General features: G+C 34.8%; 1 protein-coding gene across 3 annotated transcripts in view; it reads left to right on the top strand.

The window, feature by feature from the left end:
• Positions 1–21719, top strand: part of LOC133706355 (THO complex subunit 2-like) — a 30510-nt gene that overhangs the window by 529 nt on the left and 8262 nt on the right. For all 3 annotated transcript variants that reach the window (XR_009844503.1, XM_062131880.1, XM_062131879.1), the window contains exons 3-21: positions 196–237; positions 967–1026; positions 1145–1207; positions 1616–1696; positions 7921–7992; positions 8082–8129; positions 8238–8306; positions 8413–8546; positions 10428–10503; positions 10763–10956; positions 13026–13106; positions 13324–13534; positions 13626–13868; positions 13956–14036; positions 14151–14270; positions 14373–14432; positions 15802–15929; positions 20520–20616; positions 20707–20835. Coding sequence is in view for 2 of the 3 variants with exons in the window: in XM_062131880.1 (XP_061987864.1) it covers positions 196–237; positions 967–1026; positions 1145–1207; positions 1616–1696; positions 7921–7992; positions 8082–8129; positions 8238–8306; positions 8413–8546; positions 10428–10503; positions 10763–10956; positions 13026–13106; positions 13324–13534; positions 13626–13868; positions 13956–14036; positions 14151–14270; positions 14373–14432; positions 15802–15929; positions 20520–20616; positions 20707–20835 (1989 nt within the window). In the remaining variant the exon portion in view is untranslated. The remainder of the gene's footprint in view (positions 1–195; positions 238–966; positions 1027–1144; positions 1208–1615; positions 1697–7920; positions 7993–8081; positions 8130–8237; positions 8307–8412; positions 8547–10427; positions 10504–10762; positions 10957–13025; positions 13107–13323; positions 13535–13625; positions 13869–13955; positions 14037–14150; positions 14271–14372; positions 14433–15801; positions 15930–20519; positions 20617–20706; positions 20836–21719) is intronic.

Genomic DNA, 21719 nt, shown 5'->3' with positions numbered 1-21719 from the left:
TCCCTCTCCTTTTATGATCGAGTATATCAGAGTTAACGTGAATTTGACTTATTTGTCTTCATCATTATTGTGTGATATTCTATTTTGTATTGCTTAATCTACACTGTGGCTTTGAAACCTAAGTTTTTGATCTCTTATTATCCGTGGTAATCAATGATTTTTTTTATAAACTCATGTGCTTGACTGATTTTGCAGCTAACAATGTCTGGAGAGTACCGTTCTCGTCTCATAAAGTTGGTTAGTATTGATAATTTTTAAGGGCTTTATTTGTATGTTTGATGCTCAAATTTCTGGTTGTTTTTGTTGCGTGGAAATAACCGCTCTATGCTGCTGCTGCTGCTGCTGCTGCTATTTGTTTTGATGTTTCCAGTTATCTGCTTTATACTTGTGAATCTCACATTGCTTAGTGCAGAACATGCTCTTTAATTTTGTGTTCATTTTATCAGTTCAACCATAGCATTCGTGTTTGGAAACCCTCCAAATTTAGTCTTACGACATATGTGAATTTCACTACTAAATGTTTCCCTCTTATTCTAAAGCATCATCTGCTATATACTGATAGTGCCATGCTATGATGTGTATTTGGCTACCTGTTCTTGTCCATGCATCATTTTTTGGTTTAGATGGAACATATATGAGAATCCTTAAGGAAACATAAGTATTGCTTGGATTGTCCTTTTTCAGTATGATGCCGTGGGGCTTGTAGGGTGGCGCCTTTTCCATTTAGTATAACTTGTGAGTCAAATGCTTTGTTTTTCTAGTCTCTTCTGTTTGTTCAGTGTCTGTATGCCATTTATTTGTTAACATAAACATGCAATATACCTTGCACAGTACTGAATTATTTATTAATGTGTGGGATAACCTATATCTTCTTCATTTTTTGATATTTGGCTTTCCACGCTTCTCCCTCATTTGAGTGTTACTATGCAGTCATTATTTAATATAAAGTCCTTTGCTTCTTTTCAGGCAAAATGGCTGGTCGAATCTGCATTGGTCCCATTGAGGTTTTTCCAAGAGCGTTGTGAGGTGGATCTTTTGTTTGTTTAAAATGTTTTTGCTGCTCATCATTTCATAACACTTATTTGGTCTCTCATTAGACCTTAGTAAAAAAAAAGTTTTTTAAGTACACGTTTTCTGTTTGCAGGAGGAATTTCTGTGGGAAGCTGAAATGATAAAGATAAAGGCTCAAGACTTGAAGGGCAAAGAGGTGAATTAATTAAAATGTTCACTAACACAAAACTATTGTTTTGAATTTGGAGCTATTACTTTCATCAACTTTGGGTATATCCAGCCCGGGTTCCTCAGTAAACTTAATCCCCTGCACATCCTCTGGACTTTGTTTCCAAACACCTGATCTGATCATTGAATGTTGATTAGCATATAGCTTTTTGCTTTTCATAAATAACAAGAAATTATGTCAATGTTTGGATGAGTTAATTGATCTTGCACTCGTTCAAATGAAATTTGAGGAAGACATGGAAGATCTGTTTTTGCAGCTGATGACTTAATCATTTATTTTTTTCGACCATGATAATCACTTGAAGCAGTTTGCATTAGAGTTCTATGAGACTACTTAATCCTACATGCAATTGATATATTTTTCTATTGCTTTCAGGTCAGGGTAAACACACGTCTTCTTTATCAGCAAACAAAATTTAACCTTCTCCGCGAAGAGAGTGAGGGCTATGCCAAACTGGTATGCTAAATATTTGATTCTTTCTTTGCTCTTTGTAAAGTTTTCAAGTTAATTTGTTGATCACCCTTTTATAAATGTATGCCAATGGAGGGAACATTTGTTGCAATTAGTCATATCACTATATGATTTTTTGTTTGATTCTTCTCTCATCATATAAAATATTGGAGGCTTTCAAGTAGAGGTTTGCTTTCTTTAATTTTAATCTGTATACCTATATTGGGAGGTACATTATTGCTTCGACCCAATAGATTTTTCTATGCAAGGCACATTTGGCTCTAAAACTGTTTGCTCTTGGGTTCTTTGATAACTGTATTTTTAATAGTGCAATAGTTCATCATCAGAACTGCGTTTTATGTTTCTAATAACCAAATGGTTTGCTTGCATGAGAACAAATCATGTTCTTACCGCCGATAGTGTATCCCATAAAGTTTCTTTAATTTAATCCTGTATGCCACCTTGGAATTGGAGTGACAAAGCAATTGCAACTTGGCAATTTGGACAGTCTAGATTGTGCATTGAACACAGTGAAAAATCATGTTTGTGTGAAAGTTGTCCAACTGAAGAATGGTCAAAATATGGCTGTTTTATTAGATGAATGAAAAATGCACAGGCTCCATTTTTTTCCTTGATAGAGGACTGCTGTTTGAAAACAAAGAATTAAAAAAAATAACATTTCATTATTTTACTTGTGCTTCACCGTTTATGTTTATTTTGCTTTGGGACATTTCTCAAGATGTGTTTGTGTCTACGTCCACAAAATATTAATAGATATCTGAATTAAAAGTGTAGCCTATGTTTGCATGTATATATTTTTGGAGTTATAGCAAACAGTTCCATGTGGTTAATGTTGAAACTTGAGATTTTGTTTGTGTCTGTAAAACCTAGGTGCAAAGGAAATATTTCTTAGCATCTGTTTATTCAGTCAGTCCTAGCTTATGTAATGTGCCTTATCATGTTACCGACAATTAGTTGCAGCCAATCAGCTACCCTTTAGCTATATTTATGGTAACAAGATCTTAATTTTCTCTTAGTCTCTTCTACCCCGTTTTTCCCTCTGTTTATTTCTGTTTAACAAGTGGGCTCTCTTGTGCACTTTTTTGGTACTAGCTATTTTTGAGGGGATTATTTTCTTGGTCTCTATCTCTTATGTAATAAATGATTGGAGCATTTTCTTGAGCTGTATGGATATTTTATTTTGCTTGGAATGTAGCTTTTTATTTGTGATTTTCTTTTGAGCAATGTTCGTATATATATTACATCAAACGTTAAATTACTTTTGTAAAATTGTATCTTGACATGATCAAATTGGGGTGTCCTTTTTTTTTTCCTGATCAAGTAAATGAAAAATATTATAAAAGTAGATGAGGCTGTAATGCTGCATCCCTGATGAGACTACTCTATGCAATAGAAACAATTTTTATGCATCATATTCTTGCTGTTTTTGGTCAGGTTTGCATGATTTGCTGCTTAGTTATAATGCTTTGCTTGGTCATGCTTAGAATTGGAGTCTTATATCAAGTGGAAGTCTGCAAGGGGCAAATCTTATTGGGTCAGAGCTGAATTTTAAGATTAGATTAGTTTTTACCACCTATATGATTGATAGAAGCTGGGATGGCTTATCTTTAGTTTTGGTTTGGTTTGTTGAAGTTTGTCTTTTTGTCTTCCATTATAAAGCACATGCACTTGTCGAGTTATTCTGTACATGCCAAGTATGTTCCCTAAGTGATGCTGACAACAAAAAAAATCATGATTGATGTCCTTTTGTATAAAAGGGTATTTCTGTAATTTTCAGATTTGCTGGAAAATCTGGAAAAAATGTCTAGGCCTAGGTTATTTTCTATTTAGTATTTTATTAGTTCTAAAGTAATTAGCTTTATTAGGTTTTTCCTCTTCTAAATAGATTTCTTATATAGGAAAATAAGTTCTTGTTGGACCAGGAGTAGGCATCTCTATATAAGGTTTATGTAGTCTAAAATAAGCCTTTTAATATTTCAATGACAGTTGATGAATAAAATTCCAGAAATATGCTTTTGATTGTGTGACTCAACCTCCCCTTAGGTGTGACTCCTAAGAACCTAGGTGAAAAGCATGGGTGTTTCTATCCTCTAGGTGTTACTCCGATAATCAATCTACATCCTTCTTATATTCCAGCATAAATTCACAACGTTACAGCCCTAAACAACCTCTAAAAAGTCAGATTCAGAACAGCCTCCTAGGCTGCCCTACATTAGTTGGTATCAGAGCTTCAAGATCCTAGGATGCGTTCTACTTCAATTATGGTGACTGTCTGTCAACGAATTGAATTCTAAGTTTGAGAGCATTATGCAAGCAGTTGGGCAAGAGTTAAGTCTACAAATGATAGGATGGATGCAATGGAAACATCTCACAATGCTAGGTTTGGTAGGGTGCAAGTAGCTTTAGATAGTTTGACAAAGGCTGTTCTAAGCAAGTATCCTGTTGAAACAACCCCTAAACCTAGCACTGAAATTGGAAATCGAGGTTTGCAAGGGTCGGCTAATGATCAAGCAACAGATCCCAATGGCATGCTGAATCATGGAAGAAGGTACTGAAAATCTTGATCAGCAACTTGAGAAGCAAAATCAGCTAGCTGAAACTACAAAATGGCATGCAAAAGAGATAGAGCAACCTGCTTTTGTTGACAAGACAAAATTGGAATTATTTTCCGAAGGGTAGATTCCACAAGAAACAAATGTATTTCAGATTGACAATGACTTGGATAGTGAACGAGAAAAGGCATTCTCTAATCAGTTTATTACAAAGCTTAAAGAAATAGGTGTTGCACTTGATGTAGCCAAACAAAAGAAAAATGTTGATGAGCAGAATGTTAATGAAAGCAAGGATAGCAAGGACAAAGTGCAACTGGCAATGCAAATGGAGTCATTGTTCATGATTTTGATTTTGAAATTTATAGCACAAAATTCATATTATCATTACTGTCTCCTACATTGTGGTTCATATTTAATGGAGGTCACTGCACGTTATGTGGGTTTTGCTACATCGACACTTCAAAACTTGAGGTTGAGTTTTTGCCAAGCAAGGGCGCAGACTGCAAAAGAAGGAAGAATAATATCTTTTTGTATAGAAGGGTATTTCTGTAATTTTCAGATTTTCTGGAAAGTCTTGGAAAATTTTCTAGGTCTAGGCTATTTTCTGTTTAGTATTATATTAGTTCTAAAGTAATTAGCTTTTTTAGTTTTTTCTTATTCTAAATAGATTTCTTATATAGGAAAACAAGTCCTTGTTGGATTAGGAGTATAAAGGTTATCTAGTATTTTAATATTTTACTGACAGTTGATGAATAAAATTCCAGCAATTTGCTTTAGATTGTGTGACTCAATCTCCCCTTGTGTTTCTATCCTCTAGGTGTTAATCCTATGCCTTGTTTGTTTCAAGGAAAATGAATTCCTGGAATTCATTTTCCTTACTTTCCCATGTTTGGCAACATTACGGAAAAGTAGTCAATGGAAACTTAATTTCAGTCAACAAAAAAGCACCGTTTTATCGAAGGAAAGTGTTTTCCTCCTGATAAAGAAAGGAAAACACTTTCCTTTTTTTCAATACACCTATTTTCACAAATCACGATCTCTCTCTGCTCGTTCTCTCCCTGCTCGTTCGTGCTCTCTGTTTTTCTTTGTGTTCGTCTGTTCGGAGGGGAAGGGGGGAAGGTGGTGCAACCAGAGACGAGGCTAACACTCTGTTTCTATCTCGTTTGCTTCTCCAGTCGTCCCCTAGTTTTCTCTGTGTTCTCCCTTGGGTTCTGTCTCTGGTTTTCTTATGGTTTTTCTCCAGTTCCCGTCGCTGTGTTTTTTCTCTGTTCTTCCCCCCTTTGCCTCTGTTCTGCTCTGCCTTTTATAGAGCCAGAGAGCTTGCCCCTCTAACCAGTCCCTGTTACAGTCCTGCATTTACAGGACTGTTAGGCCCCGTTTGTTTGCAGGAAAGTAGTTTTCTTTTGGAAAGTGAATTCCGAGGAAAGTGAATTCCGGGAAAGTGAATTCCGGGAAAGTATTTTCCGATGTTTGGTAGTGTAATGGAAAATAAGTTGGAAAACACTTTCCAGTGTTTGGTTATGTTATGGAAAATGAGCTGGAAAATAACTTATTAATGTTTTATTTTTTCAAGTTTATTAAAATAATGAGGAACAAATCTTACAAATTAAAAAGTTGAATGAGAATGAAATTGAAAAAAAATATAATTTCATAAATTATCTCAAATAAAATAAATAATAATCAAAATAATAGAGATCAAATCTAAAAAATTAAAAAAAATGAAAGGTGAAGAAATTAAAATAATAATAATTAACATTTCATAAATTATTTCAAATAAAATAAGTAAAAATCAAAAGAATGAGGACCAAATTTGATAGATAAAAAATTTCAATAAAAAAATGATAAGAAAAAAGCAAATAGCAATTATAAAAATAAGGACCAAAATTAATATAAAAATTAAATTTTAAGAGATGAAATTGAAAAATAAATATTCAAAACAAATTATATATAGCAATCAAAAGTTTGAGGATCAAATTTGATATAATTAGCAAATAATGACATTTCTAAATTTTTCACAACTTCCGGAAAGTGTTTTCCGCCCAAATTTTTCAGGAAAACACTTTCCTGAAAACCAAGCCAAATTTTCCTTTGACTGGAAAGTGTTTTCCGTTGACCAACTTTCCCAATAGCAAACAAACACAAGAAAGTTTGGAAAGTGGTTTCCCGGAAACCACTTTCCGGAAAACAAACACAAGAAAGTTTGGAAAGTGGTTTCCCGGAAACCACTTTCCGGAAAACAAACACAGCCAAAAGGAAAAACACTTTCCTATAAATCAAACCAAATTTTTCTTTGACTGGAAAGTGTTTTCCGTTGACCGAAAAGTGTTTCCGTTGACCAGAAAGTGTTTTCCGTTGACCGGAAAGTGTTTTCCGTTGACCAACTTTTCTAATGGTAAACAAACACAGGAAAGTTTGGAAAGTGGTTTCCCGGAAAATGAATTCCGGAAAACAAACATGGCCTTAATCAATCCACGAGCGGGATCGTGGGCAAAAGAAGTGGTCCATGATCGGATTGAATTGCTGCCGTTTTCCCTGTTGAATAGGCTTTCTTCGCGCGAAATGGAAGGGATAATGAACAGCTCTTCAAAACGGTGCCATTTGTGTCCTTGGGAATGACTATTTTTCACTTTGGTCCCTGAACTTCTGACATTTATCAATTAGGTCCCTGATTCCATTAATTAAATAATTCCAAGTCCAATTAAGTCCTCAAACTTCTAAATTAAAAATTAATTCATTAATAAATTATTTTCCAGTTCATTTTCCATAACATAACCAAACACTGGAAAGTGTTTTCCAGTTTATTTTCCATAACACTACCAAACATCGGAAAATACTTTCCCGGAATTCACTTTCCAGGAATTCACTTTTCCTGGAATTCATTTTCCAAAAGGAAACAACTTTCCTGCAAACAAACGGAGCCCTAGAATCCATCCACTTCCTTCCTCATATTTGAGCTTAAATTCACAACATAACAGTCCTAAACAACCTCTAAAAAGTCAGATTCAGAATAGCACAGTAGGCTGTCCTGCATCACTAAGCTTTTGGCTAGCTGTTTTCACTTGAATTCTTTTTTACTCAATCTATTAAGGTATGGTATGGTCAGATAACTTTATTGGTCCATGTAGAACAATGTAATAGCAAAGATAGAAAAAGCACAATTCCCTATAGGAAATGGAAAGATCAAGCAAGAAGAAACAATAACCTATAGGTGAGGGCAGGTCCCTATAGGAGAGGGCTAAAGAGTTTGAAGGAAAATCTGTAGGAGAGGGTTCACAAAAATAGAAGAAACGATACTTAGATTCTGAATCATCATTAACATGTTCTCTCTCCCCCCCACAAAGGATATGGTGCTTATATAGACACCAAGAAACCCTAGCAACCTAAATTAATAAGAATAACAAAAAAAAAAGGTCTAGCATGTACAGTAGGAGAGGGTTCAAATAAATAGTAGAAACGATACTCAGATTATGAATCATCTTTATGAAATATTACCTTTCAACAAAAAATAAATTCTAGAAAGCTATCAAATAATAATAAAATTTTAAATGTACTAAACTAGCAACGAATGAGTGAGCTTTCTTGTGCCTATACTGCATCATTGGTCTCGCATGTACAGTAGGTTTCGTTATGATATTTATTGTTCAAGTGGATGTGCAGGTTACTCTTCTCTATCAAGGTTCTGAAGATACAACTGAAAATACATCAGCAGCGACAATAGGCATCATTAAGGTTTTGACTTGGGCTTGCATTTTTTGACTTATAATTTAGCTTGGACTGACCCTCATTTTTCTCACATCTTATTAATGCAATCTCTGCAGTCATTGATTGGTCATTTTGATTTGGACCCAAATCGTGTTTTTGACATTGTAAGTTGTTCCTATTTGTTACTTTCATACAGTTCACTTTGTTGTACTGATGCAGAAATTGATAATCAGAGGTTAATTGTTGGATTGCAATTATTTCATGATCTTCAGGTTTTAGAGTATTTTGAACTTCAGCCTGATAGCAATGTCTTTTTGGAATTAATACCCATCTTTCCTAAGGTATGAATCATTGTTGTTAAGGTTGGCATAAATGTTCAAAATTTAAATTATGATTAAATAACACACAAGTTCAGGTTGCTCATACCTTTGATTTTTTTTTCTTCAGTCGCATGCATCGCAAATTCTTGGTTTTAAGTTTCAATATTATCAGCGCATTGAATTAAATAGCCATGTCCCATTTGGGCTCTATAAGCTTACAGCTTTGCTGGTGAAGGAAGAGTTCATTGATCTTGATAGCATGTAAGTGGCTTGCCCAAGCTTTTATTCTATAGCACAGTGATTCCTTAAAGTTCTGTGATCATTGATTACTTCAATTCTTAATACTTGTAATGTTTCAAGAACTGTTAGTTGTCAGAAGTTCTTTAGCTGATCATCTGAATTCCATCATTTTGCTAGTTGCCAAAAAGAGAAACTTAACCTGTTATTTTTATGTGAATTGATTAAATGGAAATAATGTATCCATTTAATGATTAGAATTCATTGGGTGTAAGATTGGAATTAATTTGCAGATAGCATTGATGCTATTTTAATCATTTTTAATTTTATTTCAAGTGCTTTCATGGTTACCAGCTGATTGTAATTTCATGGTTCCTTATGCTTAGCTGTGTTTTTTTTTTTGTGTGTGTGGCATAGGATAGTGTTCCTTCTAGTCTAATGAGTGGATAATCAACAAGAAAATGAGTGCGCTTTATCTTGAAGGGTATTTTATTTTCAATTATGAGGATGATTTATTTCTTGCTGAGTATCATGGATCTTTTCTATCTATAAGATACTAGACTAGGGTCTTTATAGTCTTGCAATACACCAAAAAGTAACGATTGCAACGGGTACCCATGGTTTTGGATAATAGGATGACCATAACCTATCCATACCCATCAGTTAAGGAACTTGGATAACAATATCCAAACCATTGGATTTCAAATATCCATTTGGTTAACCTTTATCCATACACTTATTTTTCAAAAAGACTTAATTGAGTGCGTGATTTTTTATTTTTTAAATCAATAATTTTAATAAATTGGTGAAAAATACTATTAACATATAATCATATTATTAACAACTAAATAAGTTAAAAAACAGAAAGCAGAGAGCTAGAGATTGTTCTAGATTTAGAGCTTGTGAGCAGAGTTAGTGAGTATTTATAAGTAATGAAAAAAAAAAATGTATTACAACACATGCACGCACACATGAACGTGGGAGCTTGTGTGTGTGTGTTTGTCTGTGTTTTAGATCGGATATGGTTCTCATAACTGCAAATATTTTCCAGTTATAATTGTATTTGTACTTAATGTGTGTGTGTGTGTCTGTGTTTCAGATTGGATATGGTTCGGGTTTCAGTTTTAATAGCATGAAAACCATAACCACAAATATTTTTTCAGATTTTATCCAAATCCAAACCAAAACCATTTTTTACCCAAAAAACCTATCCATTTGGATCGGATTGGATGGATGCCCATCGAATTGCCACTTATCAACAAGGCATTTTAATCCGCATTGCTTAGCCAACCTTTCATTAGATATTGCTTGTAGATCACTCAAGGATCCCTACTTCTAAGAAAAGATTCGTAAATTGAATGTACATGTGTTCACTTGGGATTCCTTCATTCATTAGATTTTCTAGGCTGTTCCTAGGAGGCAGTTGTGAGTCGTGTGATGGTCGATTGAGGTTGGTTATGGTATCGTGCCTGACAAAATAAGAGCCAAAATGTTCAAGTAGTAACTAATCAGGCTTATCCTAATTGATAAATCAACCTGAACAGGATCACATTCATTTACCTATATTAAGACTTGTACTTAATAATTTCTTCCTATTATGATGAAAAAACCCTTCACTGATCAAACAGCTGATTTCAGCTGCTAACTTTGGCAATGTGCATCAGATTTTTGCTGTGAGAAAATATTGTTGTGTTTGTGATATGTTACCTGTTTCTTCTTTATACAGCGTTCTGAAGTTTATGCTGCGCTATGCCTTAGTTCATGCCTCTATTTTGTGCTGCAGCATTTTTTTTATGTTTTGTATTTTGTAATTTGATCATTCTTTTATTTTGCTTTGTTGTATCAATTGGTTTTTTGATTGTTCTTTTTATCTTTTGAACTAATTTAATTTGCTCATCATTGCAGATGTGCACATTTACTTCCCAAGGATGACGAGGCTTTTGAGCATTATAATACGTTTTCTTCTAAACGGCTGGATGAGGTATATCGCCATATTCTTATTGTTCCTTGTTACAGTATTCCACTATATCTTTCTGCTTTCAGTTTTGTTTTTGTTTTTAATATTTTTTACCATCATGTTCAATGTATTTGTGTATATCAATGGTTTGTAGTGAAGGCTTTACATGTTCCTTTTCTGATTGTTTGAAGTGCTTATGTGCTTTGTTTTATTCAGAGTATGCTTAGTCTTAATCCTGTCATCTGTGCATTCTTGATTTGATTTTCTATGCAAATTTTTGCAGGCTAACAAAATTGGAAAAATAAATCTGGCTGCTACTGGAAAAGACCTCATGGATGATGAGAAACAAGGAGATGTGACCGTAGATCTTTTTGCTGCCTTAGACATGGAAGCTGAGGCAGTAGCCGAACGATTCTCTGAGCTTGAAAACAATCAAACTTTAGGCTTGCTAACTGGTTTCCTTTCTGTGGATGACTGGTAGGTTTAATCTTGACATTCTGCTCTAAGGAAAATATAATCCGAGTAAACTATAAATGGTGCTTTTTTTGGGGAGAACATTTTAGCCTCATGGAGGAGGACAAAATATTTTCCATAGGACTGCCAATTCTGAATATGTTTATCACAATCAACAGACCAATTTAACTACCACTGTCACCACCACCACACAACAACAACCTCTCCCTTGCCACCAGCAGCAGCACCACCCTGTTACAATCATAACTACCATTGCAACCACTTCGTTAACACCTATACCTTTATACCAATGCAACCATGCCCAGACTACTACGATCACCCCACTATCACCATGTTACCACCATTACTTCACAGCTACCAATGAAAATAATATATTATTCAAGAAATTGTTTTCCCTAATATAGTCAAACAATAGAAAACAGCTCTTTCTCCAAGATCCAGGAAAATATTTTCAGCAAAACAGATGCACTATAGATATCCTGAATTACTTAGCTAATTCCCATTCATAAAAGTTTTTGCTTTGAATTGATTGCATCACACCTAATTGGACATGTAACAAGAGGAATTCTAGATGTCATAGCTCAATGAGAAAAACAAAGGTACATGAACATGAAAGTTCTCTAGTGATGTTGCAAGATTACATTTGAACTTGAAATTGGATGATGCAGTTCACTGGACTGTCACCTATCCCTCCAAGAAAATGTCATGAAACATATTCAACAAAGTGAAAAGTAAAGCTTTAAAGGTCCAAATGGATAGGTCTTGTCCACCTGGTTTCTTCTCTTCATGCATGTCCATCCATGTCTACCACTGATCTGCCACTGTTTTCTCTGGATACCATTGTCATCATTGTCAGTTGGCAACTGCTTCGATTTTTTCCACAAATGACATTGCATTGCTTAGGAACTTTTTCATGTTCATATACTTTTGTTTTTCTCTGAGTGATTTCCAGAGTTGCTCCTGTTTCTCACTCTCTTCTAATCGAATCGATGCAGTATGATGAAGAGATGGCTCTTTGAATGCCTATCATATTTTCTTTTATTAACATTCTGTTTTGTTATTATTTATGGAAATAACTCCTGCTCAGCTTTGCTATTCTCTGCTTATGATGTCTCTTGGTCTCCATTCTATTGATTTAGTCTTCGTTTTGTAATTACCTAGAAGACTTTTCCACTGCCTTTTCTCTTGAATGGTGGTTCTCATCTGAGAATATACTAAACCTTTGATTTAATATGGTCTGCAGATTGTAATGTTAGCATCGTTTTCCTTCTGTCTTTCTTTTTGTTTGGTCTTCTCCCCTTTTGCACCATGATTCTTATTGATTGAATAAATTTTGGACTCTACTTTTAGATATTTGGTAGATATTCTTGATTTCAAATATACCATGTCAGTTATTTTTGTCGATGTTTGTTCCTGTAACCTGCTTTGCTATTTAAAACTTATGGTAAAATTAAATGTCAAGTGATGTTCTTTGGTTTCTTTCCTTTAGTATTGAAAATAATTATTTTCATCCATGATTTGATCCCTCCTTTTTATTCATTGTTTAACTATCCAAGACTTTTCATTTATATAATTGAGTTTGGGGGAATGGATGAAAAGAAGGAAAAGAACATGAGATAATATATTTTCATCCATTGTTTCTATGTTTTTTCTACTAGGAGTTATCTTAGCCGCCGAGGCTGTGTTTTGACTCTAGGGTTATGAGATGAGATTATATTGTTTGGTGCGAAACTGTATGTGTAGTTTTGGGAGTTTTGTTTTGGTAAACTGTTTCCAGCTTTTGATGCATTTCAACCTTTTGTTTTTCAACAGAGATATTTTGGTTTTAAAAAAATGGTCTCACTAGTAGAATGCCACTAAGTTCATTTTTTTCCTTTTCTTCTTATTTTGCAATAATTATTGCTTCAAATGAGTGTCATTTTTATACTCCATAAAAAGATTATTTCTTCCAGCTCAAACATATGGATATTTTTGTTATGTGCCACAGAAATGTACTGGTAGAACACTAGTTTTATTGTAATGCATAGCTTTTTTCCCAAGGTATCATATTCATGTGGCTTCTGTTTTGTCAGGTATCATGCCCATATACTTTTTGAACGTCTCTCTCCTCTCAATCCAGTTGCACATACTCAAATATGTAACGGCTTATTTAGGTAAAGTTTTGAATTTATTTTTTTATCTGCGTTCATTGTAAAACAGGCACACGCACACACACCTTATAGTCTTTGTGAATGTGCTCTGAGGTTACTATGTAAATTTTTAGAATCTAAACAAAGAAGTCTCTATCTCTGTTCCAATTATTTCTGCCACCCATCAGCATGGAAAATTAATGAAATTTTATTGTTTGTATTTGATGTGATATATTTTCAGGCTCATTGAAAAGTTGGTCTCATCAGCATATAATATTGTTCGTCAAACACATATTCAAAGTTGTGGGTCACCAAGAATTGCTGGTATTGATGCTATGGGCGTGACAAGTTCTTCAGGCCATGTCTCTTTCATTGATCTTCCCAAAGAGTTTTTTCAGATGCTTGTCACTGTTGGACCTTATCTTTACCGTGATACATTATTGCTGCACAAGGTGCATGGTTTAATTTTTAATATTTGGTGAATTTTTTCATCTACATTGTATTTGTTTTATTTTAATTTTTTTTTGGTTTCTTTATGGATAGGTGTGTAGAGTGTTAAGAGGTTACTATATGTCTGCACTTGAGCTTGTAGATAGTGGTGATGGAACTCTAAATGGTGAACTTCTTATTCCTGGAAATCGAGTTCCTCGTTTGCACCTAAGGGAAGCTAGGTCAAGGGTTGAGGAAGCCCTTGGAGCATGTTTACTTCCTTCTTTACAGTTGGTACCTGCAAATCCAGCTGTTGGGCAGGAGATCTGGGAAGTAATGAGTCTCCTTCCTTACGAGGTTGGCCTTTCATTATAACCATCTTTTGATAATTCCAGTTTTGATGTTGGTTAAGTTTGACAGATAAATTTCTTCTGTTTTTACCAGGTGCGATATCGTTTATATGGTGAATGGGAAAAAGATGATGAGCGGAATCCAGTGATTTTGGCTGCTAGACAAACAGCCAAGGTAACATATGCATATCTTAATTTACTGTTGCAAGCTTGGTGTTTTAAGATAATCATACTCAATTCATTGTTATTTACTGGTGTTTGTTGTATGTTTCTCTTTGTTATCATGCAGTTGGATACTAGAAGGATATTGAAAAGGCTTGCGAAGGAAAATTTGAAGCAGCTGGGTAGGATGGTTGCAAAATTAGCTCATGCTAACCCGATGACTGTCCTTAGAACAATTGTTCACCAGGTGCTTTTTTTGTTTAAAGAAAATGCTGCATTTGTTGTCATTGATCTGTATTTCATAAATCAAATCTAAGGTAAAGTTATTTGCTGGATTTTTGGCATGCAGATTGAGTCGTACAGGGATATGATCTCTCCTGTTGTAGATGCTTTCAAGTATTTGACTCAGGTTTGAATTCTCTCTTAATTTACAATGACTTCTCCTTGAGCATTTGAAATCTGAAGTCATACTTAGCCATAAAAGCTTCTTGCATTGGACCTAATGATCTTCTCTACTTTTACACGTCCACAAACTTTTCACTGTAATCTTACAGTTTCATGTGATTTTTGCTGGAAAAAAAATATTTAATTTATGTTCCAATAACATGATTTCTTTTAATTATAGACATTTCAAATCTAATTTTTGAATCTGTTAATCAATTAAGACCTAGAAATGTTGGAATCATCTATCACTGGTTTAGCATGTCTTCCTAGCTGTAGTTGGTGTGTGAATTTATCTGTACTTGCAGCCTTTTGAAGTTGAGAATCTTTTTTGGCTGTCATTTCATTTTCCAAAATAATGCTTCCTCTCTCTTCAAATGATATTCATGTTTCTAGTTTTCATTCTCTAATTTTTCCACTGCAATTTATCATCTCTATTTCTTGAAAACAGTCCATGTGAAAGATGGACCCTCGTTTCCTTTTGCATGTAATTCAGGATTGGAATTTCATTGTTTCATCAAAGCTATATCAGAGTAGTTGCTAAGGCAATTGAAATTGAAGTTATTTACTTTCTTTCAGATAGGAAACAGACATAGCTGATTGAAATTGTGTTCTTAAAACTAACCAGTAGCTTTCTCTATTTTAATGTTAAATTAAAAGTAGAAGATTGGTAATACTGTAAATGAAAAAAATGGCATGAGTTATGATGCCATCAAAGTAATAAAAAAGAAAAGAAAGAAAGAGGTATTGATAAAAGAAAAGGAGGTCTTTGGTATATTAAAAAAAAGAGGTTTCTGAAGTTGATCGTTTTGGTTTTGAAGACAACAGTGATGATATTTTGTTTTGAGGAGGAAAAGATTCACTTCTTGCTGAAGAGACAGAGAGATGTAACATCCATTTAAATAGGAGGGAAAGATTTGCAGATGTTTTCTTGTGACTGTACAGACCACAGAGTGTATGCAAAGTGTTTGATGAAAATTACATATTTAGCCTTGATTAAAATTGTTTACAAAATAAGAGACTAAGAATATTTGTATGCATAAAAAATGTGGGCACAATGCTAACTTGCCTAAACTAAATTCAGCTATGGATGTGTTTGGATTTGGCATCTATGGGACCACCACCCAATTTGTACATCCACAACTTCACATAGAACAATTGTGTTCCTGGTCATTAATCTGAACAGCAAGAACACTGACAAAAAAGCCTGAGTCCTGATCTGTTGACCCTTCCAACAACGTTTGCAAAATTAATGAACAATTTGCATATCCTTGTGTATACAATTATTTAGGGATGCTTATTGACAGTCATTTCAATATATCTCTTTATCCGTGCAGCTCGAGTATGATATTTTGGAATATGTTGTTATTGAGCGGTTAGCGCAAGGTGGCCGTGATAAGCTGAAAGATGATGGCCTTAATTTGTCAGACTGGCTTCAATCACTGGCTTCATTCTGGGGTCACCTGTATGTTTACATTTCCTCTTTTCCAAAACACTGCTTTTTTTTTGTGTTTTTCTACTTGTAGAATTTATATTGCCCCTCTGTATCAAAACTAGAGCCTTTAACAAATATGGTTGCTTAGCAGATGAGAATTCAATGTTGAGAATCTTTTAATCTATTGTAAAGGTTGGATGTCTTACTGAACTTTGATATGCACAATCATAAGTATGTGTTTGGTGTTTTCCCTTTTGGTTTCTGGTTTTTGTATCTGCTTGTCAACTTTGTTTTATTATATTTTGCATGAGTTATATTGGAGTCTATTTGTGTGTTAAACTATTCTATTAAGAGTTTTAGGTGTATCTTGGGAAGCTTTTCATCAGTTTCCAGGTTTCAGATTTAACTCAGCAAAAGCAGGATAACTGGAGCTGAGGTTGTTGTGGACATTGCAGATTTTCTGAGTCCCTGATTTAGGAGGTTAGCACAATTCCAACATGACTTGGCATTGAATAGGCACTAATCAGAGAAATCTATGGGATTTGGAGATGGAAACAGTCGAAGGTTGTTGGAATGGGAAATGATATCCGAGTAAGAGAGTTAGTTGGCAGATAAAAAACGAAAAAAAGAAGAAAAGTGAAGGGTAGTTGGGATTACATTATTCAAACTTGACAATAATGTTATTTCTTTGACAACTTTTCAAGTTTGACGTTCTTGAGATTGGAGGTGAAAAAGACTATTCTTACTTTGATCATTGAGATTTATGAGTGACCTTGTTGGTGGTTATTTTATGAATCAACAGTGGAAATTTACAATAAAGCTGGCTTTGTGCTTGGGGGTTGGTTGCCTGGTTCATTGGGATTGCATTATTCAAACTTCCATTTGGTTCTATTTCTTCTATGTCTCTTCAAGATAAATATTCAGATAAGATTGATGACTTAACCTGTTCAAAGAAGGGCTGTTTCTGTGTCAGAGGTGGATTTTTCAGTAAAACTTGCTGTTAGAGTTTCTAATGCAACTTGGAATATTGGTGACTGTAATGAAGACATTATTGGAAAATGGTAGCAAGCTAGTACCCTGAAGTAAGAAAAGGGACGGAGATATACGGTTCATTGTTGAAAGGTACTTGATGTTGAAATACTCTTTAAGTTGCAGATTTTGATTGATGGTGGAATGTATGGAAAGTCTCTTGTATGCATAATTGTGCTATTTGGTGGGGTTTTCTCAGCTAACATGTAAATGGCTAGGAATTGGTGTTTAATTTACTGTCCTCCTGAAGAGCTTATGTTTAGGTATGGTCTGAAATTTGAAGGCAGTTTGGTTCTGGATATTTCAGATTCTTGTCAGACTTGTCTTTCTCCTTGATGCTTCTCTCAATGAGTGTTTCCAATAATGTAACGTGGAAGCAGTATATGTTTTGGTCAGAACTGATGTTCACTACATCCTACCAATGTGAGTCCTGCAGAAGTGTATTGTTGTTTTATGAGACGAGTGTTCTGAACACGGGGAGAGAGCACTCTGTTTTGATTGTGGCTGCATTAGCTTGTATTGGCAATGACATTAATGTTCTCCAGGGCTCCACAATTTCTTCATGATTATGGAAGGCGTGCATAGCTAATTTGGAATGCCATGCGTGGCGTGAAGGCTTTTGAAGTAAAATCAAACTCTGTGGAGGTGACACTCAGAAATTTGTCAGAGCTCTCAATGTTGCCTGGCTGTTCAGTAAGACATTGAATGGGGGTAGTTCACTTTAGTCCACAAAACTTTGCTTTTCTTTTTGTTGATTATAGTGCATGTGCATAGGCTGCTGGATATCTTTAATATGCAAAACACTTTTTAATTCTGGAAAAAGAGTGTCATATCAACACATGCATGTTCAGAAATATTAGGCTGGCAATTTTTGGGGTTGCATAATTGTCTTGACTCCCTTTTCTTTTTAGAAGTTCTGGCGATTAGAACCTGTAGTTTATTCTTTATTCTTTTTCCTTTTAATTTCTTTTGTTGTGTCTTTGTCTAGTCATCCAACTAGGTTGTTGGGGAATACTGTATGGGGGTTTACTGACATGTCTCAGAGAAGTTTTCTGTGCCTCTTTATAAATTCCATGCTTTGCATAGTCACTGGATAATCATCAAGGACCACTGTCATAAAATTGGGTTGCACATGCTTAATATTCCTCATGTTATTTTCTTAATACTGTGCTAAACCTATTTCAGAGAGAGAGATGGGAGCAGGGAAGGTAATGCTGCTTTGGCTGCTTTTTGATAGACTTCTTGTCTAGGTTTCAACTAAGGGAGATCAATTTTTTTTTTTTATTTCCTGAGAGCTGCTATAAAGGATGTGTTGAATGCTAATGAAGTGTCATTGCTACCTCTGGACATCTTAGCTATAGGAGCATAGTTTGCTAAGAAAAAATCAAACCTCTTGAGCAGTGGGGACAATTCATCTGTTCATATCAGACTTATCAATTGCTTTTCTGTACTTTTCTAATGATTGGTGGTTCTGGTCTGTGATTGTGATCCTTATCCTCTTCAGTCGTCTTTACTGTGCCAAATTAACAAACTTTTCGAGGGATTTAAGTGGTTCTGTTCATTTTTTCACATTGACCTTTTCTCCTCTTTTATTCCTCTCCCTCTTTTCATGGTTTGCCTCCTTATCCTGTCTGAGCATTTCGTTCTCAAAGCTCTTCTTCTTGATGTTATTGTGGCCATTACATGGCTTCAATAATCTTATAAGCACAAATCTGTTCAGGGATACTAAAATTTTTTCCTCCTGTGTGGTCATGGTCAATATCATTCATTCTAGTTGCGTGCTTTCATTCATACACATATATACCAAAACACAAGCATCCAAATCCACATGTTCCAAATTTGTATTTTTAGAATGCCCTCAATTTGTTGTTAAATGTACACCATGTTTATTTCCATCCTTTTGGAATCCTGTTTTAATAGATAAGCCCTCATCCAAGGTGCGTATACACTACATCCGTCACCTCTATTCTTATTCTTGCATATATCCTATGCAATCCAGAAGGCTGATTCTTTTACCGAGTAGCATTTTATGAGTTTGGATAAGGTCTGAGTGAAGTGATTGGTGTGGCCTTTTGGGTTTGGTTCCGATTGCTTATGAACAGAAATTTCACTATAGTCTGGCAGTTGGCAAGCTTAGTTATCTGTAGCAGATAGAGGAACTGGGGGAGGTAGGATGTAAATGATTTGGTTGACTATGAGAATAATCTTTAGGATCTTGAGGTGAAGTCCACAGAGATTTTGGTCATAGAATCAGAGTTTGAATCAGGTGACTGGTCTGCGGGATATGTTTGTGGTACATAAGGATTTTGTTTAAAGTTATGTATATTGTGTCCGTGGATCAATAGGAGGTTTGATTTTGGCCGTGTTGATTTGGTAATCTACCTTTTAGCAAGGTTATATCATATTTAGTGTAGATGTATTTATTCACAGCTGATGTTTCCTTAATTAACTCATGATTCTATTGTTGTTTCATTTTGTTCCCATTCTTCATTACTGTGCGTGCCTAGGCATCCTCAATATTCACTTCTATTGTAATGAAATATTGTTTCAGTATCAAAGTTAATTGGCGACTTCGGCCTTTACTAGATTGTGATGGGAGCTAATTACAAGAATCCTGCTGATGTACAATGCTCTTATCAGTTAGGCGTGTATCACATGTTAGAGTGTCTGAATGTTGTTTGTCAGAACATATCTTAATGATAGCAGTGCTGCATAACAATAATTTGGTAACTATCTTGGATAATTTATATTAATAAAGCAAAGAGTAGAGATGTAATAAGATACAAGACAAGCAAACAGTTACATGGTCACTGGTAAAGATGAGATTGTTGGTTGACCATCTGGAGCTTGTAGCATCGATATGGATAAATGGCTTTGATGATTGTCTTAGTTTATTACGCTCATGTATGCTGAATGTGCCATCTCTTCAAGCTTCAAAAACACCAAGTTCAACACCTGCTGAAGTTATGTGACAGTTGATTTCCCGTTTTAGTAGCTTTTGAATTTATTTGAACTGCTATGATACTACACTTATTTGAAATAGTTTCATTAATAAATTAAAGATCAATTCCACTTGACTAATTCCCACCTCAGCTATGTGCAATGTAAAATCATCAAAGCCTTTCATAATTTCTTAAGATGATTGCTTTTGCTAATTTCCTAGTCCACTTATTTTATTTGCACTTAAAAATTCATCAAGTTTAATTGGTGGAATTATTTTATCTGGGCTTTCTCTTGTTGAGATCACTTGTGGCTGCTTCTACTAATTTGGTCTCTTATATATTAGCTGTTATGCATTTAAGAGATGCTCAATCTGTTGTATGATTGCATTAATTTCCATACTTGTTCATAACGTGTTATGAAGTTCTGGTGTTCTTGTAGTGATTTGATGAAATGCTATCCCTTCATCTCCATGGATCATGATGATGATATAATTTTTTTTATTCTTTTATTTCTTTTATGTTATACAAATAATATTGTTGATGGACTTGGAACTTTATGTAAAGAACTACCTCTTCTTCTTCTCCTTTTTTTTTTTGTTTTTGTTTTTGATTACTTGAAATTGCATGAAGAGAGTTTGTTTATTCCCAGGTGTAAGAAGTATCCATCTATGGAATTGAGAGGCCTTTTCCAGTATCTAGGAAATCAGTTGAAAAAGGGCCAGGGGATTGAGCTTGTTCTTCTGCAGGTATCATTCAGATCTAGAAGTTACAAAATTTATAACTTATAATTAGACGTCCAGTTGCCTATTAATAGTGGAGTCTTATGATTATGTCAGGAGCTTCTTCAACAAATGGCAAATGTTCAATACACAGAGAACCTAACAGAGGAACAGTTGGATGCAATGGCAGGGAGTGAGACTCTTCGGTATCAAGCTACTTCTTTTGGTGTAACCCGAACTAACAAGGTCTCATTGCTCCCTTTAAGTGTTCCAAGCAACTGTAGCAAGTTATGTTTCAATAAGTTGATTATTTCAATGGAGGCACATGCCTGAGTAAAATAGTGGTTTAGTTTCTTCCTGAATTTGGATTTCATGGTGGAAAACTCATTTGTTTTTTCCTTTTCACTGAGATTTATTTTTTAATTAAGACAATGATCTAGCTTTTCTCTGTGCACTAAAATCAACTAAGTAAATTATACTTTAGTAAATGGTATTTCATTATATACTACCTCTATATTCTTATATATTATCTGGAAACATTTATGTGATAGACAAACAAAAGTGAATGATATAGATCCCTGTAGTCAAACCCTCTAGTTTGGGATTGAGGATTCTGAAGCTTATTCTAATGTTACACATCCAAGGTTATGTGATGTCAAAATACCCTGATGTTGGGCTAAAAGCGTTTCTTGTGACCTGGTGATTTCATCAACACCGTTGTGGAAACTAGTTTATTGAAATACAAGTTCCATTTGGAAATGTAGGATTTTCTTATTTGGGCTTTGGGGATTCCATTTGTTGATGCTTGAAAATGATGACAGATTCTTCAGTTGTCTAAACTTGCTCAAAGAGCATATATATGCTATTAGATTAAGCTAGGCATCCTAGGGTTCCCTCGTTTGCCCTTGCTTGCTACATATTCCTGTAGGTAGTGTACTGTTGTTATGATTTAGTTTAATTTCCTATTGTTGCTGAACTTGAGCATATATCTGCAAGCTACTTGAGCATGAGATTGTTATTGCTAAGTATGGAAGTTTTGACTCTGCAATATTCCTTTTCACTTTTACACCACAGACATTCCCAGACCGAATTTCCAACACATCAGGGCAACTTACAAGCTATGTCTAATT

This window comes from Populus nigra, chromosome 11, assembly GCF_951802175.1.
Source record: "Populus nigra chromosome 11, ddPopNigr1.1, whole genome shotgun sequence".
Classification (NCBI taxonomy): Eukaryota; Viridiplantae; Streptophyta; class Magnoliopsida; order Malpighiales; family Salicaceae; genus Populus; species Populus nigra.
The sequence above is the reverse complement of the archived record's forward strand: the minus strand, read 5'-3'. Positions and strand labels throughout refer to the sequence as shown.